The sequence below is a fragment of the Jatropha curcas genome, chromosome 3, assembly GCF_041381405.1.
Source record: "Jatropha curcas cultivar XTBG-Jc1 chromosome 3, XTBG_Jcur_1.0, whole genome shotgun sequence".
NCBI classification, from domain to species: domain Eukaryota; kingdom Viridiplantae; phylum Streptophyta; class Magnoliopsida; order Malpighiales; family Euphorbiaceae; genus Jatropha; species Jatropha curcas.
In genome coordinates, this window is record NC_143153.1 from 29,471,220 (window position 1) to 29,497,343 (window position 26,124).

The following is a 26,124-nucleotide window of genomic DNA, read 5'->3' on the forward strand; positions in this document are numbered from 1 at the left end:
GTGTTAATTAGTGATTAGCATTAGTATGTAAGTTTATAATCAAATATTTATTACCAAGAATCTTATAATTCTCAGCTTTTTCATTAAAATTTTAGAATAAGATATATTTACAAATTTTTCAACAACTATTGAAGGTTTAAATGCTAAATGATATCGTTCAATAATTTTTCTAATGGATCCTTGGCAGAATTATTGGATAGAAGTTTGAAAATGAAAAACCGAAGGACAATCCCATTATTATCTGTTTATTTGATATTATTTCTTGAACTACTGTTGGAAAATATGATGTTGATAATATTAATCAGTGGTCACTAAATTTTTTTTTTTTAAAAAAAAAAAAACGACATGTTTGAAACATAAAAATTTCAAAATGATGTGTTCTTTCTACAATATGTAGAGTTTTTATACTTTTAAATACCAAATAAAACAAAACACAAATAGTGACAAATGACTCAAATGATAAGCACGTTTATGTTCTAACTGACAAATTCTACAATCTACAAGATTTCAAGAATTTAATTTGTGGAAAAATACGTATGAGGTGAGGTCACGACAAACCTTGAAACAAAGATATTCATGGAAATTTAGAAGGAAAAAGAAAAAAAAAGTCAAAGACCAAATACAAAATAACTTCTTCCTTGCGTATTTTGTAATTAGTGGATGAAGTAAGTTGCGAGGAAATTTGATAAAATGAAAACATCGATTTAACATATGGCATATGTAAGAGCCCCAAAATTTAAGAAATTTCTCTACAACTTATAAGTTGATATATATGAAGCAAAAATTCAAGATTTGAATTAAACTTCCTACATAAATGGAAAATTAACTGCCTGATAGTGTTTTTTTTATTTTTTTTTTATTTATTTATTTTTTTTTTTGCATGGGAAAAAAATATAGCTAGCTAGGAGGCTGCAAGATGGATGATAGGATAAGCCCAAGTTCATTTTCTTAATGGGGATACAATAGCCGAATAGTCAAATTCGAAATGCAAGAAGGAGAAACCAAATTAAGAAGAGCATCCATAACCATAACCATAATAAATAAATAAATAAATAAATAAATATGAGATGTGAAACTCACAATAAATGGATCAACAAAACATGAAAGAGATGTAAGTTGAGGGCATAATTGATCCAATCATCTTGCCACTCATAATTGATCCATTCACATCTTGTAATAGAAGACCTCTAAACATAGCCTCTAAATGCCCAACAAATATGCCTATTTTGAGCATATATATATGTCAATGAGAGCATTATGTACTTTTATGGCTTTTTTTTCTGGTTTTCTTCCACTTGGGTATTTGTAAATGGTTTATTAAATTAACAAGTTAAAAATGGTTATCATATCATTTGAAGCCATGAAATACACAAAATATTTTCAAATTTGGTTGTAAGAAAAGTAATATAAATTATGAATCATCTGGAAATTAAAACAGATTGCCATTGGAAGAGAAAAGCAATAATCGATTAACAAAATTTTCTAGTATTTGATATGAATCATGAGTATATATCAACGTGTTTACTTATATGTATTAAAAAAAAAAAAAAGAAAAGAAAAACATGCTAAATTTGACAAATAGGAAATGCAATTGGTGAAAGTCACAATACAATTATGATAATGAGGACCCAAAATTAAGAAGGGAAGTCTTAGTCTTAGTCTTGTATTGTATTGTATACAAGTTGCTTTCAAATTAATAAGGTATAGTTTGTCTTGTTATGTATCCAAGTGGGTCAATATGGTAACAGTCAAGCATAGTGATAGAGTGTTAGCCATACACAATTATCAATGGGTCTCTCTCAATTACAAATTAAAACCCTTTCTCTTCCCAATTATTTGCATCAATTTTACTTCCCAAATAAAACAGTTCCAACCAAGCCATGCGGCTTCTTTATTGCACCTTATAGATGGCAGAACTAGTCCAGCCTAGCTTGAAAGTGATTGATCTTCCTATTGCCCTACACACTACACTGCACCAATTACTCATTCTACTGTCCTTCAATATTACAATTAGGGTTTCCTTTCAAAACCCTTTCACATTAAACACTTAAGTTTAATGGTGAATGTAGTCATCCACACATGCAAAACATTGAGCATGAGACAAAAATTGAACCATTTGAAATGAAAGAAAGCTGGAGAAAATAGATATATTGTGCTGAATGGTGGGGTTGGGATTGTATATTAAGACCCAACACAGTCAAGTGGGTGTGAAGAGCCCATTGGCCTATGTAGACAGTTTGTTCTTGATCTTGACAGCTTGTTTTTAGCCTGTTCTATATTGGCTAAATTCAAGTGTTCAAAATTTGCAATGGGCCAGACATGCTTTGTGATTCTAACATTTGTTTTGCAAATTTTAGACCCATTAAGAAAATGGACTATTGTCCAACAAGCTGACACTCTTAACATTTGTTCTCTTGTAGTGCCACAGTTGGCATGTTCCACTGCTGTTGCAGGCTAGGGATCCATTCTTTTGGCCATTGTCTCATTGACTTGTAAAGTTGAATGATATTTATTTTGAAGTTAATTGAATAAATATGTCGATTTTTTTTTTTATAAATGAAAATTTTTTTGATATGACTAGGGGATTTAATCCTCTTGGCCAATACAACATAAAAGTTTTTTGCTCTCTAGTAAACTATGTTGGGGATTGAATTTGTTTTTATACCCTTGTAGTGTTTGTAGAAATTGAGATCACTTACCATACCAATTTTGTTGATATAAATAAAATGTATTTGATAAATGATATTTACTTTTTTAATATTAGTTGCATAACCAATTTTAACTATTAAACCAATAGTTATTACTTTTAAATTATGAGATTTTTGCAATTTTTTAATAATATAAGCATATTAATAAGGGGGAAATATAGAAAATCTGTTGGGATTTAACTCAAAATTGTTGTTGGATTTGGAAAGAATAATTTATAGAATTGTTTCTTATTTGGCCGTTTGTTTTCGAGAAAATAATTTATTTTGAAAATATTTTTTAATTTTTTTATATTTGGGTTGCTGAGAAAAATCAATTAAAGTTTTTTTTTTTTTTGTCAAAGAGAAAACTACGTCATTTTATAGGAAAAGGAGAATGTTCAATTTACCCATGAACTGAGACTTAATATACAAAAATTATTGCAAAATTAGGTTTTTCCTACAATTTTTATCACAAACTCGTACACAAATCGAAAGTTTATCCAACTTAGAGATAATGAACAACATGCAGTCAAAGAGAATAAAAACTAAAAAAATATAAATATATTATTCACAATCGATAAGAAAACAAAGAAGAAAAATCCTTAAATTCCCAAATATTATATATTTCTTCCTTCAAAGAAAAAGAATTTACAATTCATACCTTTTTTTTCAATCAACATTTTACTTATAATACTACTTAAATTTATATCTATAAGATGAAATAATATTAGGATGTAACTTCTATTTATATAATAGTAAAAATAAAATTTTTAATTGGAATGTTGAAATTGTAAATTTTTTGTGCTCTAATATTTGATAGTTGGCTTTTGTAAGTTTTAACGCAGTGTAGATTTTGAAGGGTTTTTGAAGAGTGAGTGAATGATGCAATATACTGAAATTATCATTGCTTATATATCATTAAACTTTCATTTTTTACGTCTCGGTCTCGATATTTTGGGATGGTTTTGAAAATTATATAATTTCCGTTCTGATCTAACCTATGCACGCTCCTAATAAGAACAAGAACAAGAACCATACATACAAGACAAATTAACCTATGGGCTATTATTAGCAAGTAGCAACACAACCACTGACAAAAAACAAAATTTTCCTAGCGGGCCTAAGCCCAGTTACAAGTTCTGGATATGATTTTGGGCTTTTACTCTTTGCTTCTTTTCCTAATTGCTTTAGATGGATTCATTAGGCAACAGAAACTTTTCCCAAAACAGTTTGGGCCCAAGTTTTTTCTTTTTTCTTTTTCTTTTTTTTTTTTCAATTTGCACCATATAATGTCTAAATATAAATTTAAATCTATTATTTTGAAAAACTCATATAATGACTAATAATTTCATTTTTATATAAAGTCGAATTCACACTACATTTCGTCGAATTTTTTTATTTTTTAGTATTTCTCAATTTTCAAAATTGAGATTATGCATTTCATATGTCCATATTAATTTATTAGTTTTGCGTCAAATTTCAATATACAATAATTGATTGGAACATAAAATGGATATTCTTAAGATTATAATTATTTTATAAAATGTTTAATATTCGAAAACACATAACTAAAGTGAAAAATATAAATTTACATAAGATCATAAAAGTTCTTCATACCGCTTAAAACCAAATGAATTTGACAAGCTATAACTTCAAGGTGAGAGGTTGCAGTTGTTTTTTATCAAGGGATTCAAAAATTCTTTACTCATAATAAGAGGCAAATGCTCTAAGATTTGAGAGACAAACTTTAGATGAGCCAAGTCTCATGGACTTATCAAGCCTTCCGTCAACTTCTGAAAGCTTGCATAACCAACAGAGACCTTCCAACTGGCAAAGCTCTCCACACACTATACATCAAGTCGACAGTCCCTTCTTCAACCTATCTTTCCAACCATTTTATCATCCTTTACTCCAAATGCAACCGCCTAACCACTGCCCACAATGCCTTCAAACATATCCACGAACCAAATATCTTCTCTTTCAATGTTCTTCTCGATGCATATGCAAAAGAATCATTAACTGACATTGCACACCACCTGTTTGATCAAATTCCTCAGCCTGATCTTGTCTCTTACAACACGATTATCACTGCTTATGCAGATTGCAGAAATCCTTTACCTGCTCTACAATTGTTTAAGGAAATGAGAGAGATTGGTCTTGAAATGGATGGATTCACCCTTTCTGGAGTTATTACTGCTTGTTGCAATGATGTGAATTTGATTAGGCAGTTGCATTGTTTGTCTGTTTCTTCTGGGTTTGATTCTTATGTTTCAGTGAATAACTCGCTTGTTACCTATTATGGAAAAAATGGGTGTTTGGTGGAGGCGGAAAGAGTATTCTATGATATGGGAGAGGAGAATAGAGATGAAGTTTCTTGGAACACTATGATTGTGGCATATGGGCAGCATAGGATGGGGTTCAAAGCGTTGGCATTGTTTCAAGAAATGAATCAGAAAGGCATTGACATTGATATATTTACTCTAGCAAGCGCTTTGACTGTGTTTACGTGCTTGGACGACTTGTTTGGGGGACTTCAGTTCCATTCCAATTTAATCAAAACAGGATTTTATCAGAATTCTCATGTAGGGAGTGGTTTGATTGATTTGTATGCAAAATGTGGGGGTAGTATGCTAGAGTGCAGGAAAGTGTTTGAAGAGATACCTGTACCAGACTCAGTTCTTTGGAACACAATGATTTTTGGGTATTCACTAGATGAGGAATTATCCGAGGAGGCTCTTGATTGTTTTAGACAGATGCAACGCAGTGGTCACTGGCCAGATGATTGCAGCTTTGTGTGTGTGACTAGAGCATGCTCTCATTTATCATCTCCATCTCAAGGAAAGCAAATTCATGCATTGGCAATAAAATCTGAGATCCCCGCGAATCAAATTTCTGTGCATAATGCACTTGTTGCCATGTATTCTAAGTGTGGAATTCTTCAAGATGCTAGACGTTTGTTTGATAGGATGCCAGAGCATAATACTGTTTCATTAAATTCAATTATCGCAGGCTATGCACAACATGGGATTGGAGTAGAGTCACTACGCCTTTTTGAACAAATGCTTGAGATTGGTAATGCTCCTACACGAATAACCTTTATTTCTGTCCTTTCTGCTTGTGCACACACTGGAAAGGTTGAGGAAGGCAAGAGGTACTTCAGTATGATGAAAGAGAAGTTTGGTATTGAGCCAGAATCTGAACATTATTCATGCATGATTGATCTTTTGGGTCGAGCCGGCAAACTGTGTGAAGCAGCGGAACTAATCGAGACAATGCCATTTAACCCTGGCTCCATTGGTTGGGCTGCATTACTCGGTGCCTGCAGGACGCACGGAAACATGGAGCTGGCAGAGAAGGCAGCAAATCATCTTTTGCAGTTAGAACCTACAAATGCTACACCTTATGTCGTGCTTGCCAATATGTATCATAGTGCAGGCAAATGGGAAGAGGTAAGTAGAGTTAGAAAGCTTATGCGTGCTAAAGGTGTCAAGAAGAAACCAGGGTGCAGTTGGATCGAGTTGAACAATAGAGTAAATGTTTTTGTCGCAGAAGATAGATATCATCCGATGATAAAAGAAATTAATGGATACTTGGAGGAGCTGTCGACGAGAATGAAGGGAGCTGGGTATGTGCCTGATGTCAGATGGGCATTGGTTAAGGATGATGAAACAGAGGAAGGAGAAAAGGAGTTTAAGATAGGGCATCATAGTGAGAAACTAGCAGTAGCATTTGGATTGCTTTCAACTAAGAATTGGGAGCCTATAATTGTTATGAAAAATCTAAGGATATGTGGGGATTGTCACAATGCAATCAAATTTATCTCTAAAATTACTGGTAGAGTAATTACTGTTAGAGATACACATAGATTTCATTGTTTCAAGGGAGGAAAGTGCTCTTGTGGCGATTATTGGTGATAAATTTGCAAGTATTTGCATCTGTATTATTGGTATTATATATATATATTAAAAAAATCATCAAGCTCATTACTATAGTTTTTTTTTTCTTTCCTTCTTTTTTGTCATATATGAATCTGAATAAATAATAAAAAAAAAAAACACTGCTAGTTTGCCAATGCCTGTTAAAAAGAATTTATTGCTAATCTGCCGACATATCTATCTAATATCTATGACATCATATTTAAGCTGTTTTTTTTTTCTTTATTTTAAACAGGTAACAAAGTCAAGACCCAGCATAGTTTTTGTTTAACTGTAGCAGTTCGTAGTCAAAAACTGTATGCCGGCCAAACACACAGACACAGATCCGCCGACCCGTCTGGTGCTGTTAGACTGGCAAAAAACTATATGCTGGGACCTAAGAAGCAGAAAGCAGACAGCCAAAGCATTACTGTTAAAGACACAAAAAAAATTCAACACATCAAAAACAAAAAAACAAATCATATAAAAAATTTCCATTAATTAAATTAATAAACACGGACCAAGTAATGTTAAGGACACAACATAGGATGATATCAACTTCTTTGTTATCAATTTGTCTACACGGCTTATGGTATGTCTTATTTGACAGCTAAAGATACAATTCTTTTTATGTTTGGGCTTTAATTGCATGACAAACAAAACTGTAAAATTCTTGACCTCATAAATGATCTCGCATCATCTATTAATGGTATGGATTCAAATGGAATACTTGACAGGTTGGCTTGTATGACTTCTTTAATGCAGCTTGCTCAAACTTCTTTAGAGCAGTTTCATTTTCTTCTAAGCTTGTCTGGACAAAAAATCGAACCCACCAAGATGAGCTTCTCATTTTGGCCTGCACATACAACATCAAAGGGGTTGTTAAGATACAAATACCATAGACAAGTAATCCTGTTGCAAATGAAGCAACCATGAAAATGGACTTCCTACCCTCAGTAACGGTGAGGAAGCAATGACAGTGACAGTATTTAAAATTCCTCAAGATCAAGCATCAATAGGTAATATTTCATATTCATGTATTTATTATTTTGCCCCATGTTTGATGGTTTCAATCTTTGATGCTTAGTAGTTAGTATCTTCTTTCTTCAGTGTAGCACCTATTATTTGAACTTTCTATTTTACCATTTGATTCGGGCTAAAAGTATTTATATTCATCTTAGACAATGCAATGATGATAGTTGTTTGGTTATTAATCCTTCGTCTAACTCAAATATCACATCTGCATTATGATCTGTTGAGCTCATTACCATTAAAATAGTGTTTCAAGGATTTGAGAAGAAAGACTGAAAACTAAAGATTATTGGGTTAATTGAACCCAAATTGACAGATAATCACATGAACATATGACTAAATTCTAGTAAATTGTTTCTTCAGAAAAAGAAAAAGAAATGGTAAACTGTTTCTTGTTAGTAGAAGCCCAGTACAGAACAAAACACAAGAACAAGATACTGACAATCTTCAGAAAGTAAAATTCACTTGAACAACAATTACAAGAGATGATCTGACTAATTCCATATCTGGGCAACAAGTTTCCAAGGACAATAAAACCAAACTAACGAAGCAAAAAGTAAAATTGTAAAAAGCAGTTGTAACTACTCACCGGCCTTCCAAATTTAGACAACTCTGCAACTTTAGCTCTCTGCTGACCAGGAGATCCTAAATATTAAAAAGAAGTGGTGAAGTTGTACATAAATGAAAATGAAATAGCTAGAAACATTTAATCATGTTACATAAAAAACCATAGAAATATTGGGCCAGGATTAAATGAAACTTCTCAATGGATTAAGCAAACCAATAAAGGTTTTGAGTTTTAGATATATCTATTATTCATTCAGTGAAGCATAGAACACAGACAGAATTGATGAATGATTATCTTAGGCTTTAACTCCTCATTCATAATATCATTAGAAGGGATTATAATCTTTGGCTAGCATATATTCATGAAGGCTAATGGATAGATACATACAGATTATCATGCAATTAAGGGTTTGAACTCGAAACTCTGTGGTTCTTCCCCATCTTCCACAATTGAACCAAAAAACATTACTGCTATAATATTTTTTCGTGCAGACACACACAAAGACGCAGACACAATGGCTGACTAAGCATATTTAATGAGTGGTTGTTTCACTAATAAATTTTCTACCATGTGTTGGATAGTTTATGAATTTAGAGGAATTACCTGCAAAAATAACAAGACCATCAGAAGCCACTCTTGCCAATTCTGGAAGAGTCCTGTTCAGGTACTTCTGAGACAGGTAATCCAGTGCATCTGACACAATGACCAGAGAAAAAGACTTTGATCTGTAGGGAAGAGGGAACTTAATATCAGCTACACGGACAATGCCTTTGCGAATAGAATTCTTGCAGTTTGCATCTGCATCCTCTATATCGTACGGTTCAACACCCCATGCTTCAGTTTCTTCTTCTTTCAACAGCTGAGAGACCACTGAACAAGTATCAGGGCCCACATGCAAAACTTTGCGCATGCTGTCCCCATATGCTTTCTTTAGAATGGATATGGCTCTCTGAACTTCTAATGTACACGAAAAGTCACCTAAAATAAAATGAAGTCCAACTACTATCAGAACTAATTTCAAACAAATGCACGACCAAAATATTGCTTTACTTGCAGTTGTTTAAACCCAGCACAGCAATGGCCACAAATGTGGCTCTGACTAGTGCATGAAAGCATTTTTCTTCTTTGATTAAAAAGAATAGAGAGAGAACCAGAAATTTTATAAAGCATCCAAAGCAACTCCACTGACACACATCACAAATTCTCAAAAACCTGAGAATAGTAATCTTAAATTGTATGTTATACAGGGTGAGATGATTTTCAATTTTGGGTAAGCACATCCAGTCATTTACCATATTCTATCATTTCCACTTTCCCTCAAACCAGAAAACAATCATACAAGTTTCTTTCTAATGGTTTGGACGATTGAACAAAAAAAAAAAGGCACCTTAGCAGTTTCTTAGAATTGACATCTTTTGATGTTATACAGTAATTTCCATCATATGTTCATAACACTTGCTACATAAATGAGAACTCCGATTTCATTAGTCACCAACATTTGAAAATACATTACGGATGAAATCCAGATTATCTAACATGTTAAGTAGTTTACTGCAGATCTTCTGTTCCACATCTTCACTAATTAGATGTTTACCAAAGTTAGGTATGCTAAACAAGCAAAATTGCAATTGCCTGACTTCAGTTTCAAGGTCATAGTCCCTTATCCCTATTTATATAAACATCTCCGAGTCCTTTCAAAACTTCCTTATGAAAGCAATTGCAAATATTAAATAAATAAATATAAAAAAGCAAACTTCAGGAAGAATTAAAGGAAATTTACCTTCAACCTTACTTAAAGCCTCTTTGTTGCCTCCAAATATACCTGGATTTCAAAAGATTAGCAATTTAATCAATAGATCTCATACACAAGTTCAATCTATCCAATTCAAATTACATATTATTAGCAAAATCTAAAATCTAAAAATAAAGAAAAGCAGGAGAACTATCACATTGAGCATCATTAATAGAAAAGAAACGAAGACGAACCATGACCACTGTAAGCATAGGCAATAAGAAGGATTGCGCCAAGAAGGATAAGAGCAACGGATAATAAAGGCGAAGAACGCGATTTAGAATGTAATGCTCCAGCAAATGGCAAGCTTCCGGTGTCAACAAACCGTCGAGTGGAGCTCACTTGCCTTCTTGACATGATTGATCTAAACTAATATTATAACTACAGTTAGTATGTAGTGAGTTTAGCACTGAGCTTGTAACACCAAAAAAGTTCAACTAGCTCAGCTCACAAGAAATTGAATTCTTTAGTAAATCAAAAACATGAAATTAGACATTCGCGTTGACAGAAAACTCCAGCAGATAGAGAGATAGATCAGGAAGAGAAAATGAGGCAAACAAAATTCGAAAGAAGAGTAGAAAACTCTACCTTTAGATCGAGAATGAAATGGAAATAAGAAAATATCTGGAATTGAGTTGGACTTGGATCTTAGATCTGTGCTTTTAGTTTGTTTGAGCTGTTCTGGGTAAAAAGTGGAAGGTGAAGGTCTACTACTCTTTAGTGGAGAGCAGAGCAAATGAAACGGTGTTGGAATTAAGGTTAAAGACTATAAATTAACAGTCTTACAAGCATACAGCCTGATGATTATGGAACAAGCGCGTCGAATGTGTCGGCGGTTCAAAAACCTGTGCACGACGCCGTTTTTGGCATTCTCCAAACCAATTATGTGCTACTAGCGTGGAGTATTTTATTCGGACATCCGTTTTCAATTTCTTTATAACAAGTCAAAACCAGGGAAATTTTTATTCACTTCAAAATAATTTCAATAAAAATAAACAAAAGAAAAACCTAATGCATATAGAGAATTTGCTTCTGAAAGTAATTTCTTCTTAGAAATTCCAAAAAAAAAAAAAGTAATTTCTCTCTTTAAAATATTATATTACTATTTCTTTTATTGTTAAAAAACCCCAAATTTGTTTTCAAACTGTGCTACCAAAATAACGAAACAAATGTATAATATGTAAGCTAACCAAAATGAAAGCCTAACTGTATCTCAAAATCTCCATAAACATGTCTATCCATGCCCAAGGAGAAATAAATAGCTAGTAAAACAGGATTCAAAACTTCTACTTTCTACTCCCCTCATTCAGGGCAGAACAAACTCATTCCTTTTCAACAATGCTGGGGATCTAACGCCCATTCTCCCTTCATTTCCAAGAGAATTCCCACGAGTTACAACTCGCCATGGCCAAACAGAAGAGAGGAGAGAATCAGAATTTTGCATTTTATCAGTCTGAGATACTAATGTTCCTGATCATGTAGCTTCTGCAGCAGTATATACACATCTGCAACCATTATTTTTCTTCAAAGCTCCTCTATTTCATCTCAGAATGATTGACCGAGCCTCATTCTTGCATCTAAATCTTTCACAACCTTCACAGGCTTCAGCAATTTCTATCTTCCTTCAAGGATACATTTCTATCTTATGAGGCTGTATGCTACAAGAGAACAAAGATTTAGCAAGAAGCATTCCTCAATATGTATATGCCCTCAAACCTTTCATCAGGCTTCCACGTTCTTCAAACAAGAACAAAGATAACTAGACCATACATGTTTGTTACTGTTGGACTGCCACACCAGCATCATCTGTATGTGAAGGTCTCCATTTTCTATCAAAGAAACCCCTTTCCACTACATTCTGGGTCTTCAATGTCTCATCTTGCGTCTTCAGCCTTTCATCAATGAGTTCCAGCAATTCTTGCAAGCCAACTCCAGTTATGGCTGATATTTTCAGATGGGGACCATGCTGAGCTTGGGGTTGCAAATCTTTTTCTATTCCCGAGTCATTTAACGTCTCACCTTGTTGGTCATCCAGACTCTTCAACCATTGGTCATTCACCATCTCTTGGTCATTTTCTGACAACAGCCAGCCATCAGAGTAATCACCTTGGTCTTCATCTATGATCTCTTCAATATCCCCTTCACCATCTTTTACTCCTGAAGAAATATTGGCTTTGTCATCTTTTGCTTCTGATGATATCTCAGATGCATTATCATCTTCATCAGTGGACCAGCTGCTAGCATCTAGAGATTCATCAGCACCCATTTCCTCCTCTTCATAATCAATCTGAATAATAAATAAAATTAGGAAATATTGCAATATTCTTGTTTATTTTATGTTCCATCTCTGGTAATTCTTTTAACTGAGATGAGAAAGGAAAGAGTTCATTGTAGCACCTTATTCCAGACTTCAATCATACTCTGAAGCTTCTCTTCTGAAACTCCTATTTGCTGAAGAACTTGCAACACAGTCGTGCGATGTTCATCAAGATTAGGAGCAGTGCAGTCTATTACGTGCTGCACCAGGATTAGCCAATGGTTTAGAAACATAATTTCCTTGAAAACCTTTAGAAATGGTAAGCCAAATAAAATCATTTGCCATAAAAGGAAAACATTTAAGCAGCAGCATTATCTCAAGCCATTCACTGGACAGGACAAAAAATAACAGAGAGATTAATTCTAGAAATGACAGTTGATATCAACTTTCAGAAGAAGAACATATGCATTATGTTCTTGGGTCACTGTCACTAGCAAGGCTTGAATAAAATATGAAGAAATGTACTTTCATGTCTCATCATTCATCATATTTCTGTTTCTTTAATACACTATTTATAAATGTTTTGTATATGTATGGGTCCCTCCCCAGTTCTATTTCACAATAACCTTAACTGAAGGAGTACCAAACTTTTTAATCGACCAAATGCAAAATGAGGAGGGACCATAACAAATGAACAGGCCCTACCCCTGGAAAAACAACAAAACATCCACCAGTAAATTCAAATGTGCAGGAAGCCTAACTTACCAGTAGAAGGTCTGCTTCCACTACTTCTTCCAAGGTTGCATGAAATGCTTTCACTAACTATGGAAATAAATTAACAATAAATAAATGTGATCAACCATCAATGTGAATACAAAACATAAAGAAAGCAACTGCATATACTTGTCAGTTACCTGCACAGGCAAATCTGATATAAATCCTACAGTATCACTAAGAAGCACTTTCCTCCTGAGTATTATTAAATGTTAATTCCACAGAGGTACATTCAAGAAAAAGAGTCCTATAATATGACAGGATAGCTAGGTAAATAAATAAACATCAGTAAAAATAATTTACCCTGAAGGAAGAATAACACTTTTCAATCTTGGATCCAATGTTGCAAACAATCTGCACAAACCAGAACTCCAACTAAGCATTTAAGGAGAAATTGATATACTGCAATATCAAAGGTGTCTTTAATAGGAAGTCCAAATCTACATCAGTTGCTTCAGAGATAGAAGTACCGAGAATCACTGTAAAGATCACTCTCTGAGAGTGCACTAACCAGTGTAGACTTTCCCTGCAAAAGAAAATCATGATTAAGAATGTGCAGTTTAATTCTAACAGCAATTTTGTTCAGATTTTTTGATCACCTACAGCATTTGTGTATCCTACAACAGCAACAGTGGCTAGAGCTTTATTGTCTAAACCACCGTGCCTCTTGCGAGCAACACGTTGCAAAGCTCGAGTACGTCGAACCTCTTCAATTTGAGATAACAAATGGTTGCGCCTCTCTAATATTCTGAGGTTAGAGATCCAAACAAACACATCAATATACAAGTCGAGTAAACTGTATGCTGCAGACACACTGACAGAGCACTAAAAAGAGTATCTAATTTATGACTCATCACTAAGATAAATATAACATGAGTCATGATTTAAATAATGAAATCTAAGAATCCAACAAATGAATTTATCCAATAACCCTGGAAGCAAGTATCTACTCTACCCATCAAAAATTTGGTAGAAGATGATATCTTCAGTTCAATCGTCCTTGTTGACTATCTTCATTAAAAATAAAAGAGAAAGTAAAGAGAAATCAATAACAGAAATGCTCCCCATATAATTTTTCATGTCAAGAAAAATTGGACCCTTCAGTCTATTGCACAAACAATATGATGTAGCATAGAGTAGGGACACCTAATGGACTGGAAGGATCATATGTTCAATCTACCAAGCTGATAAAAGAAGAAAAGGATCAGATGATAATCTGACATAATGAACTACTTTGACAAAAAGGATCAGAAGTTCATTAAATTTAAGAATATGTCTGCAACCCATAAAAGGATATCGAATACACTATTAAAGTGCATATAAGTCTGGTATGAGCAAACAAAACAATGACAGAAACATTAAAAACTTAAATTTACCATGGTTCTTCAAACAGATTCTTCGGGGCTGCTCTAGTGGCAAAAAAAATAATAAATAATTATAACGCATGGATCAGGAATGCATTTCGCTACACCTTTTTTTCATTGTTGGTCCCAAAAACATCCCCATGAAACATTAATCCACCTACCCAAAAGATGTCTTTAAGAGGTTGCTTGTATCAATTTTTCACATTAACAGCGCATGGTGGACACTGAAAGAGTCACGCAGAAATACTCAGGATTTTGAACTTTCCCCGTATATGCACCTTTATAGACTTAACACTCGTATGGCAAGGTTAAACTCCAAGCTTAACTTACGCTAACAAGGTCATGCTGGTCAATATGTCTCTCAATAAATGGAATCTAGATCAAGAACCAAACCTTCGCCGTTGAAGTTGGAGTTCAGTTTCTCCAGCGCCACTGATAAAGCCACGTCCTCCACTTCCCCTCCTGAAAACAAGTCCCGTGCACATTTAAAAATGTTCCAAGAATAAATACTAACTGATCATGCAAACAAACATGTGAAAGCACACACAACCAAATGCAAAGAGAGAGTAGTCATGGAAATATCCAAGAAATCTAAGACTAAATGATAAGCCTACATAAAACCGAGAAGTTCAGACATGTTCAATTGAAATGGTTCCTAATCCATATCTGCCAAGAGATTAAGGCAATAACATGCTCACCCTCGGGCACTAACAACTTCAGCTTCGCCAGCTGTTCCAAAACCATAGCGTCCATCAGGGCCTCGTACACGAACAAGCCTACTCTTCTTATACATAAGAGCAGCCAATTCAGACTGCATAAAAATAAAATTTACACCAAAAGTATCACCGTCAAAACCCTATCACAAGACTAAATTAAAATTTAACCAAAAGGTGGAAAACATTATCACTAAGCTATCCACACTTCACAGTACCTGTAGCTTGGCCTCCTTTGTGTGGGCATGAGCATTAAAAATCTCTATTATAAGGCCAACCCGGTCCAACACGGGCTTTCCCCATGCACGCTGCATTGGTGAAGTAAAAGAAATGGCATCTCATAATGTATTCGCATTCTAAATTTGAAGTCAGAATTCGAAAGCTTACCTCCAAATTTCGTTGCTGAATCCCACTAAGAATAGAATTTACGAACACCGCGTCTACTTCACCCTATTAAAATCAATAAATTAAATTATTAAAAGCACACAAAAGAACTGCCAATCTAAACAATAATAACAATGATGAAAAAGTTGATCCTTCTTGCCTTAGACTCTGAAGCATTTATATGGCACTTAATGGTGTCCACTGTTCCTGGCCCAAAATATGTGTCTGTACATAACACCAAAAAAGCATCAACAGACAAATAACAAAAAAAAAATTATCAGGAAAAGAACACGAAACGAGATTGAGTAATTGACCTGCGCGAGCTCTGGAGGATCGAAGAATTGGGTTTTGAACGACGATATAAGGAGGCAAGGCCTTATCGAAGAAATCGGAATCAAAGAAGCCATCGCGTTGCTCCTCCAAGGAATTGGCGAGGCAGAGCGCCTCGTTGAGCTTGGCTTGGAGAAAATTATCGGGACGGAGGCGAGGCTGGACCACGAAGAGGCGAGGTGGGCTTGTTGGGTCTCTGTTGTAGAGCGATACGACACTGTAATTGTCCTTGTCCTTCTCCTCCTTTGAGGAATATGGAGAAGAGATAATTGAAATTGGAGGCAGAATTCGGGATTCAGGTTGGGACTGGTTTATGGCTATTAGGGTTTGGGTTAGGGACTTGACGCGAGACTTGAATGATGATAGAGCCAACATTATTATTGTTTTTTTTTTAGCAGTCACTGGTTTGCGAGTAAAAATGGAGCGCTTCGGCTCAGTCGAAGTGAGAAAGAGACGAGGGAGTTTCGTGGATTTGAACGACAACGAATTGCGCAAAAGAATAGGGTAAACCAGAGGAGAAAATTTTCCTTCGTATACGGCAGAGATACTCTCTCTGTCGTTTTACTTTTGATGAAAAAACCAACTGAGTTTTGTTTCAGCAACAAGACATTTCATCATTTTCCCCTGAACTTTTCGAACAGTTTGCAATTTCACCCTAAATTAACACTCTTATCCTAGTTACCGTTTGTATATTGATCTCCCTAAATTTGTTAATCTAATTACAATTACACCTAATTGGTTTTTACAATTTTGATTAAAATAATATAAAAGCATGACTCCATAAAAGCAAATACAACATAAACCATATGAATTTGAAGATCTCAACAAGTACTGTAACCCAATTATTTTAGCAATGAAACCCGAATTCAAATAACAAACTAGAAATGCAATATTGGACTTTTAATTTTAAAATTAAACTGAGCTTCAGTTATTTGTTTTTTTACATTATTTTAATCATAATCCTAACTTCAATTTGCTAGAGAATTATTTTGTATTATAATTTGTAAAATTCCCTTTTGTCAATATGATAAGTTCCATAATTTGTTCATCACTTTAACAACACCGTATTAGACCTTTAATTTTTGCAAAGTGATGTTAGAAAATGAGTACAAGCATTCCTATCCTATGGAGATCAAGACACATTCTATGTATTTTGGTTTAGATTTATTGAGTTTATTTTAATATACAATATTGTTGGTTGCAAAAATAATTTTAGAATAATATTGGTTGACTAACGGTTTGGAGACACTTAATGGATATAGTAAGTATTAAATATACGACTTAAACTATAAAAATACTCTAAATTTTTAGTCATTAGTCTCTCGCCTTTTTGTCGTCCCTTTTGTCAAGATTATTTTCACTTTGTGGACATGTTAGGTATTAAATATATGGCTTGAAGTTCTTTGGAGATTGATCAGAAATTTAAAGACGGTGTACATCTTCTTGTTTACAGTGGTACTTCGTTTTACAACAATAAAAAAGAAAGCAGGGTACGATGAAACACTGTCGAGGAGCAAAGGAGAATCTGAATAGTAATTTCGCTTCCTTTTTTGCTATTGTCGAGAAGAAATTAACAAATTCTATTTGTAATAAGGAAACAGGAGAGCTCTAAACTGAAATGGAATGGTTTTATTTGAAATGGTAGTTTAATTAACACCCTGCTTGTCATCTCCTAAATTAAAAACCAAAAACTACTATGAAAAAAAAAAAAAAAAAGACTTATATATTGATACTAAAAAATTTATTTATTTATATAATTATAGAGATTAGTAGTTTAATTCAATCCAATATCCAACAAATAATGAAATAATAATAGAAGGGAAAGTTCGGGTTGGAGGCCCCGCTGCTGATCTAATCACCGGATATAAAGTATGCATCTTTAATTTATGCGAACAGCATATATTATACATGCATGAAAATGGAATAATATCCCATTTCCTAATTGATAAAATTGCTTTTACACTCTCTTTTATTCCAGATATTTTTAATTTGATACAAGGATATTAGTCTGTAACATAATTTATTTTCATTTCCGAATCTTTTAATTTGAATATTTTAATAAAAAACATATAAACAATATTATCATATGTCGTTGAATAAGCAATGATGAACTGCATCTCTATACATGTTTCAGCTGCAAGATAACTTATCTGTCTATTTTATTTTAAATATTTTAGCTGAATGAATTATTTAATTGTTGTGTATTTGATACGAAAAGTTGATAAAGCAAATATTCCAGAAGTATTGGAATCTGATTTTTCATAGTGGCCTTGTCGAACAAGTTCAATCTTTTGCATGACGCACCTAACTCTTCACTTTGCTTTAAATTAACGACATTAAGTGAATTCTAATCTTCCTCTAATCACCTACACATATAATAAAAAGCTTGCACACAAACAGAAAGAAAATACAAGAAAATTGCTAAAAAATTGAATGGCAGTAGACTACCGATGCTGTGAAACAGGTTTCTTTATACACATTGCTGTTGTTACTTTTCTGGTGTTGTTTGCAGGGTTAATGTCTGGACTCACCTTAGGACTCATGTCGATGAGTCTTGTTGATCTTGAAGTTCTTGCCAAATCTGGAACGCCAAGTGACCGTAAACACGCAAGTAAGTCAATTCTTTTTTCATTTCCGTTTAATTTATATATATATATATGAACTCTAACTTTTCTTTAATATGACGATCTTTTGCTAATGTTTCTTGAACAGCAAAAATATTGCCAGTAGTGAAAAGACAACATCTGCTTCTGTGTACCTTATTAATCTGTAATGCTGCTGCTATGGAGGTATCTTTTAACTTTTTTTTCATTTATGTATAATTTAGCTTTTTTTTGCGAGAATTTAGAATAATTTATATATATATATATATATATATATATATATATATATATATTGGCAGGCACTACCCATTTTCTTGGATAGTTTGGTAACAGCTTGGGGTGCTGTTCTTATTTCTGTGACCTTGATACTGTTATTCGGTGAGGTTAGTTTTTCATGTTCATGACAACAAAATTAATTAATGGGTATTCTTTTTCTTTTTTTTAAGTGAATTTCAAATAAAAAGAAAATGTTCTACATATTTATATTTTTTTGAGTTTTGAAGCACAGATTATTCCTCAAGCTGTTTGTTCCCGATATGGGTTGGCAATTGGTGCAGCAGTGGCTCCAATTGTGCAAGTTCTGGTTTGGATTTGTTTTCCTCTTGCATATCCAATAAGCAAGGTGATAATTAATTAATTAATATTCTTTCAATTTTCAAAAAATATGAATTTTCTAGTTCATGTTCAAGCTCAAGAGACGATTAGTAGTGACTTTTGATTGAAATTTCACTAGTTACTGGATTATTTGCTTGGAGAAGGACATGATGCTCTTTTTCGCAGAGCTGAGTTGAAAACACTCGTAGATTTCCATGGTAATGAGGTATGTAACGCTAAATGATACTATTATGGATGAGCGATTCTCAATTATCGAATCAAATCGATTCAATTCAATCAGATTTGAATAATTGTTTTAGAAATTTAGTTACTGATCAATTTGAATATATAAAACCATTAGTTTCAATTCAGTTACCAATCGATTTTAGAAGTTAAGACCGCATTAAGCTATACATTCTCACGCAGACATACTTTTTGGCAACTTTTAAGAATCTTAAAACCTTGTTGATTATGAATATGCAGGCTGGAAAAGGAGGAGAATTGACACGAGATGAAACGACAATTATTGCAGGAGCACTTGAACTCACTGAGAAAACAGCGAAAGATGCAATGACACCCATATCTGAAACTTTTTCTGTTGACATGAACGCTAAACTTGACAGGTTTTTCCTCAAGAAAAATAAAAGAGAGAAAATTAATTATGTATTAAGATACATTATTTTTTATTTTAACTTGCATAATTGTGAATTTGTTATATGCAGTGCTTTAATGAAGCTAATTTTAGAGGAAGGTCACAGTAGAGTACCAGTTTATCATGAGCATCCGAAAAACATAATTGGACTTATATTGGTAATTTGTTGTCAAGTAATCATGATTAGTTGCTTTTACTCTTTAAGTGATTTATATATTAATATCTAAGCAAATTTCAGGTGAAGAACTTGCTAACCATTCATCCAGAAGATGAGATTCCAGTAAAGAATGTTACTATCCGCAAAATCCCAAGGTATAAAATGGCATATATAAAATGAAATGCAGAACCTTAGTTCATCTGATGAAAACAGTCTCACTTACATGGCAGGGTTTCAGAGAGAATGCCTCTTTATGAAATACTAAATGAGTTTCAGAAAGGGCATAGCCATATGGCTGTTGTCATAAAAAAACACAATGACAAGGAGCAATCCACAGGCGATAGCATCTTTAATGGTAGAGATGTGAAAGTGGACATTGATGGTCAACAAAAGAAAAGTTTAAAGAGCAACAACAGATCATTCAAGAAGCTAAAGAGTGAAACAAATATACAAAGGGTTAACTCCTCTAAGAACAAAAAATGGGCAAATGGGGTCCACTCAGAAGTCTTACATATAGATGAGGTCCCTCTCCCAAGGTTTACTGAAGAAGGAGAGGCCATTGGCATAATAACACTGGAAGATGTAATTGAAGAACTTTTACAAGTATGTGAATTTTTCACTTTTACTTTTCTTTTTTCATAGATTTGTTTACACAACAAAGATTTCACACCCCACTGATTCTGCTAAACATATAGGAGGAGATCTTTGATGAGACGGATTATCGTGATGGGCATCAGTAATTCCCTAACCACAGTAAAGGAGTTTATTCTTTATCCAAGAGCTGAAACATTTACAAGCTCAACCAGCAGAAGCTAGATTCAGATGCATAATGACAATAGATACATGTACTGTACTTGAGAAGTGAATGCAAAACAACATTTTGAGTAATCTTTGACATTTATATATATAAGATTTTTCCCAGGATAATTCATTACAAAATTTGTTGGATCAATGTCGAACTCTCTCAATACAATAATATTTCAGTGTCTACAGGTGTTGTAACAACAACGATACAGCCATTATAAGAATTGCCTATTCTAAAAATTTCAACACAATTAATCCAGATAAATATTTCAAATACAGTATGATAATTGAAAATCTTAAGAAATGATCCTGCCAATTTGGAGTTGAGTTTAAAAAAAAAAAAAAAAAAAAGCCTATGCAGCGTCTCGATAAAGCAAAAGGAAACAAAAATGAACATTTACCTTTTGTTTGAGCAACGGAAGGCAGTCATGAATTCATAATGGTTGCTTTCAACTTTTGGCAATGCAGTAACATCCTTGACTTCATGTTTCAGCTTTAAAATATAGTGACCAGTTGCAGCCTGCATTTGACTTCCGGGAGAAAAATTAACTATAGATCTCGCAAAAGCGACTCGATTGTACTAGAAAGTTCTTTAAAAGAAAAAAAAACCAATGATAATACACCTGTATGTTACCTTTTCTTTCCTTTCCATTTCAAAACAAAGAGAAGGCACTACATTTTGCAAAAAGACCAGCTTATTTTACTAATTTACTAGAAAATGAGAAACATATAACAATCTCAGGACCAAACTTCCAGGCAAAGAAGTTGAACAAACAAAATGGTTAATATGTCTGCCCCATCACTGAAGCTGAACCAGTACATCAAAGAAGCAACTATTTGGTGTGTGTGATGGGAATTAGAGAAAATGTGAGTACTTAAATAGTAGGACCGGAAAGTAGGGGTATTAATGAAAAGGCACTAGACTTAGCGCTCAAACATGATGACTTTTACTAGGGAGTCCCTTCCAATTATTGTAATCCCATTAATCTCTCTGATGTGAAAAACCACTAAACCATAGGATCTCTTGGTAGGCTAAAAGTGGTACCAAGATAGAATCTGCTTGATTTGAAAATTTTAAGCACCTTAAATCACTCAGCAAGTCGATAACTATCCAAAAACCACATTACCAGAATGGCTTGTTATCCAATCAAACTAATTTCCACTAGAATTGTGAAATGGGTGTGATCATACTGAGGCCTAATTTCATCTTTAAGCTCATAAAGTAAGGGGAATTTAATGGTCACCTCACTCTGCTACAGAAAAAAAAAAATCATTTTATTCCTCAAATAGTGACATTGAATTAAGCCATAAGAGTTGGTTTCCCATTGCTATATCTAATGAAGTGCAAATTTGAGATAAAGAATGAATATAATCTATGAACTCCTTGAAAACTGCAGAACTACTGCTTTCTATTGTCCAGAGAATTTGGTAAGTTGGATCACTCGAACAAACTAAATTTGTATAAAACATCTAGCTGAAACACTTTCAGGTATCTACAGAGCAACTGATTCATAAATACTTGAGTATGACATTAAAAAAATCTTAACACTAGGCAAAATCTTAACACTAGGCATAGCTACATTTGCTTGTAAAAGTTTACTCTGCACTCAAGCTAAAGCAAACTTATTTCAGTACCTTTACATCTCAAATTTCAGTTAGATTTTCTTCAAAATTAAGCATCTAATATGTAAATTTTTACGTTTCAACTTTAATCATACATTGTCAGACAAAGAAAAATGTCTCATTCAGTCAGTATATTTGCAGCAATTTAAAATCAGATGGTCAATGTAGGTAAGCTTTAAACATATTCAAGTTGTTCCATGACAGCAAAGATATCACAAAATTCACAAGAATAAAGGGCAGAATACAGAAAGAATAAGGAACCTATATTATTGCTTTTGCATCACAAAATGCTCCACTGAGATCATTTATAGCTATGACGTTGAGGCATTACGCAATCCAAGAGATGCAATTTATAAACAAGTGTCATGTATGTGCCCCTTTTAATTGTAGTAATGTTCTTCACCGGCTGCAGAAACAAAAGCATCATAAACTAATCATGTTGTGGAATTGATAGCTTAATTGATGTAAGCAAGAATTTACATCCAGAATTGGTAGTGTTACTTTCACAAGTAAACTAACAAATAATAACGTCTCAAGTTAAAAGATTTGGCAAAAGAAAGATGGAGCAAATTCACAATATTTAGAATTTAAAAAGAACTACAGCTTTCACTTTTCACGCATTGAAGCAGAAACGAATAAGCCATTCAGTATCCATTATATCAAAAGGTTAATTTCATAGCAACAGTATTTGAGACAGTACCCATAACATTTTTTCACATCGACTTGCTTAATTAATATGCAGAGTTTTGGAAGCAGCTGTCCAATAAATTTGGGATGAAATGTGCACTTGACGTCTTTCACTGATCTTGTATGGAGTGCATCCAAATGTCTCACTTCTTCTAACAGCCTGGGAGAAAAGGAAGAACCCTCAAGAACTCATTAACCTAATCACATTATCAGCTGCAGCCAGGAAGACTATTAGAAAAGGCACAAACCAAAGGCATACAAAATAAGGCAAGAAGTATACTTAATAAATGAAGCAACTCCATGTCTGATTGGCGCTTGCGCATGCACCTGCAGGAACCAATCTCATCCAAACAAACTAGATGGATTACATCCCGTTATTAGAACTAAATGGTAGCTCTACTACGGACTCCACCCCACTGGCGTCTACGAGTCCTCCTTTTTCTGCCATCCTTCTTTGCCTTGACCTTTTCTTTTAAATCCCTCTCCCCTCGCCGTTTATACATTTTGAAACTGGTCTGTCTATCTGCAGCCATCTTTCTCACCTTCTCTGTGATCTCTGCTGCAAACTGTCTGTTATACAATTTCCTTAAACCTCGCATGAGCTTAGCAAAAGTTTCTGGCTTTGGCATTACATCTGCGTCCATCATGTCTAAACAGTATGAACAAGCCTCTTTCACATGCCCATTGGAGAACAGCGCATGAATCCAAATTGTCCAAGCATCCGTATTAAGCTCACATCCTTTGGTCAAAATACAACTCCAAACATCTTTAGCCATTTCAAGCTTCTGACCTCTTAGCAGAGAATTCAACAACTCCTTCAGTATACCATATTGAGGAGCAGATACAAGGCCTCTCCCAGTCATTTCTTTGAAATACAAACAAGCGTCAACTAAACCTCCTTGCTTAAGAAACCCATGAATCATGATAACGAAAGTGTCAAGCCCTGGACTAAAACCATTTGCTTCCATTTCATTCCAAACTCGAACACCCTCATTCACCTCCCCCAGCTTGCAAGCCAACCTAATCACCACATTGTATATACTGAGATCAGGGACACAGCCAACCTTTTGCATCTTTCCCATTAATTCCATACAGTCTTCCAACTCTTCCTTTTTTTCATGAGCCAACATTACATGCAAGTAAGTCAACTGATTAGGCATATGCCCTTTCTCTATCATGTTATCCAAAATCTGATATCCCCTATTAATCTTACCCCACTTGCAAAACCCACTTATCAATGCAGTATAAGTAACAACATCTGCCTCACAACCATTCCTCTCCATCTCAACAAAAACTCGCATAGCCTCATCTGTCTTCTCTTGCCCACAAAGTGCCTGAATCAAAATAGTATAAGAATTTGCATTAGGCTCGCACCCCCTCCTCCTCATCTCCTTCAACAAATCAAAAGCATCTGTCATTTTCCTTGCCATGGAATATCCACTTAAAAGATTATTATACACCACAATATCCGGCTCATACCCAGCTTCCCGCATTTGTACTAATACATGTTTAGCCTCCATTAACTTTCCTTCTCTACACCAACCATACAACAAAGAAGTAAAATGTTTCAAGCTTGGCCTAAACCTCAGTTTCATATCTTCAAAAAGAGAAGCAGCCTGCTTAACAGTCCCATTCTTACACAATGCATCCAATAAACAACCAAATACATACTCGTCCGGCTCACATCCATATTTGGGCATCTCATCTAATACTTCAATTGCCTTCTCAACTAATCTAGCAGAAGCAAACCTCCTCATCAAAACAACAAATAATTCACTAGTTATCAACACACTGTTATCTTTCCTCATTTCCTCTAATAAGGCCCAAACTGCACCAAATTGTCTCATTTTACTAAAAATCTTAACCATAGCTTTATAAGTCTCATAACTATGCCTATAGCTAGGCTGCTTTGATGCCCAAACAAAAAACCGATATCCCAGATTTCCTGCATCACCGCAGCGATTTAATACCCGTTCAGTTAAACCTGGACGCATTACAATGCCAGATTCTTGCAAGGCAAGCTCTAATTTTGGAACCCTAGAATGAAAATTTCTAAGAATTCTGTATACCTTTTCGACATCTCTAGCAAAATCATCAGCTTTATTGCTTCCGTCAGCATCTTCAATGCCGTTGTTTTGAGTTCTGAGACAAACGACACCAAACCCGTTTGCGGTTTTGTTAGATAGGGAGTTCTCATTGATGGGTTCGTCACCTTTCTGGTATGGTTGTTTGTGGATAAGATTAAACGAGGAGATTGTTGGATTTGAGAAAAGTGAGAGACGGTACCAGTGTTTGTTGAGAAGAAAGTCTGTTTTCGAGGCAAGTCTCCGCATTTCTCCTCTGTGGTGTAATTGTGTCCCTCTCTGTCAAACCTTTGAAAAGTTCAGCTAACCAGCTTCAGTTCAATACTTGATTTCTGTTTCCTTCGGCCTGTTTTTCTATAGTTGCATTTTCTCGGAAAAGTGGGAAACGAAACTGTTCATTTGAATAAAACTGAAGTAATTTTTAAAAAAGTTTTAAAAAAAATTAAAAAAAAAAATGGGTTCAAATGGGTCAATCTTCTATTGAAAAAATGAAAAAAATAATTTTATAATTTTTCAAAATTTGATTAACATTTAAGTTATTTTTCAGAATTTTTCTTTATAAAAAAAAAAAACATATTTTTCAACTATTTTTCATATTTTTAAAATAATATTTTTCTAATTAAAATTATAATATTTATAAATAATTTTTTCTATAAAATATTTTCATTTGAAAAAATAAAAATATTTAAGTAAAATAAAATTTTATATTTTGTTTTAATAAATAATTAATTTTATATTTTTAAAAAATTTTACAATATGATAAAAAATGATATTTCAAAAATTTTTACATACAAAATTTGTAAATTCATTTTATAACATTTTATTCTTTTAATTATGATTGTGAATTTAAATTAAAATCTAATTTTTTATTATTATAAAGTCAACACATTTTCATTTTCTGTTTTTAATTTTATTTTCTAAGTATTTTATTAAAAAATATAAAATAGAAAATAGAAAACTGTTTTTTGGTAAGTAAATGCACGCTAGGAATCACGGTGGGAAAATCTAAAACTGTGCAGTTAAGTACCAAAGTTGTCGCTGTTTGTAGGTTTAAAAACGACAGATATCTTTGTCGTTTGATCTTCCCTATCTCTTTTAAAATACT

General features: G+C 33.8%; 5 protein-coding genes across 9 annotated transcripts; 2 read left to right on the top strand and 3 right to left on the bottom strand.

Annotated features, from left to right (window-relative positions):
- Window positions 1-4,266: 4,266 nt before the first annotated feature.
- On the top strand, window positions 4,267-6,678 carry LOC105639889 (Pentatricopeptide repeat (PPR) superfamily protein). Its single transcript, XM_012224075.4, has one exon. It carries the CDS (start codon window positions 4,439-4,441, stop codon window positions 6,599-6,601), a length of 2,163 nt encoding a protein of 720 aa, XP_012079465.1. The 5' UTR covers window positions 4,267-4,438; the 3' UTR covers window positions 6,602-6,678.
- A 402-nt stretch (window positions 6,679-7,080) lies between these two features.
- On the bottom strand, window positions 7,081-10,772 carry LOC105639888 (putative pectin methylesterase CGR2). 2 transcript variants are annotated; one of them, XM_012224074.4, is made up of 6 exons: window positions 10,582-10,772; window positions 10,188-10,362; window positions 9,982-10,023; window positions 8,805-9,179; window positions 8,223-8,278; window positions 7,081-7,457 (listed from the first exon to the last, which is right to left on the bottom strand). In XM_012224074.4, the coding sequence occupies exons 2-6, from the start codon at window positions 10,348-10,350 to the stop codon at window positions 7,305-7,307; spliced, it is 789 nt and encodes a 262-aa protein (XP_012079464.1). In that variant the 5' UTR covers window positions 10,351-10,362; window positions 10,582-10,772; the 3' UTR covers window positions 7,081-7,304. The 2 variants fall into 2 exon arrangements, with proteins under 2 accessions (XP_012079464.1, XP_012079462.1); XM_012224072.3 differs by having other exon boundaries at window positions 10,188-10,357; window positions 10,582-10,770.
- Window positions 10,773-11,151: 379 nt separating this feature from the next.
- Window positions 11,152-16,285, bottom strand: LOC105639887 (GTP-binding protein, HflX). The gene is made up of 13 exons (XM_012224071.4): window positions 15,800-16,285; window positions 15,646-15,710; window positions 15,489-15,551; window positions 15,320-15,409; window positions 15,087-15,199; window positions 14,782-14,850; window positions 13,628-13,772; window positions 13,495-13,550; window positions 13,328-13,378; window positions 13,165-13,219; window positions 13,016-13,072; window positions 12,391-12,510; window positions 11,152-12,280 (listed from the first exon to the last, which is right to left on the bottom strand). The coding sequence occupies exons 1-13, from the start codon at window positions 16,188-16,190 to the stop codon at window positions 11,771-11,773; spliced, it is 1,785 nt and encodes a 594-aa protein (XP_012079461.1). The 5' UTR covers window positions 16,191-16,285; the 3' UTR covers window positions 11,152-11,770.
- Window positions 16,286-18,106: 1,821 nt separating this feature from the next.
- LOC105639886 (DUF21 domain-containing protein At2g14520) lies at window positions 18,107-20,760 on the top strand. The gene is made up of 10 exons (XM_012224070.4): window positions 18,107-18,426; window positions 18,528-18,604; window positions 18,718-18,801; window positions 18,927-19,040; window positions 19,152-19,238; window positions 19,496-19,635; window positions 19,735-19,822; window positions 19,903-19,976; window positions 20,052-20,424; window positions 20,517-20,760. The coding sequence occupies exons 1-10, from the start codon at window positions 18,249-18,251 to the stop codon at window positions 20,559-20,561; spliced, it is 1,260 nt and encodes a 419-aa protein (XP_012079460.1). The 5' UTR covers window positions 18,107-18,248; the 3' UTR covers window positions 20,562-20,760.
- On the bottom strand, window positions 20,761-25,390 carry LOC105639882 (putative pentatricopeptide repeat-containing protein At5g65820). Of its 4 annotated transcripts, none has more exons than XM_012224064.4 (4): window positions 23,216-25,390; window positions 22,949-23,095; window positions 22,510-22,654; window positions 20,761-21,145 (listed from the first exon to the last, which is right to left on the bottom strand). In XM_012224064.4, exon 1 carries the CDS (start codon window positions 25,266-25,268, stop codon window positions 23,319-23,321), a length of 1,950 nt encoding a protein of 649 aa, XP_012079454.1. In that variant the 5' UTR covers window positions 25,269-25,390; the 3' UTR covers window positions 20,761-21,145; window positions 22,510-22,654; window positions 22,949-23,095; window positions 23,216-23,318. The 4 variants fall into 4 exon arrangements, with proteins under 4 accessions (XP_012079454.1, XP_089575847.1, XP_012079453.1 ...); XM_089719721.1 differs by having other exon boundaries at window positions 20,761-22,654; window positions 23,216-24,880; window positions 25,005-25,141; XM_012224063.4 differs by having other exon boundaries at window positions 20,761-22,654.
- Between the last annotated feature and the right edge of the window lie 734 nt (window positions 25,391-26,124).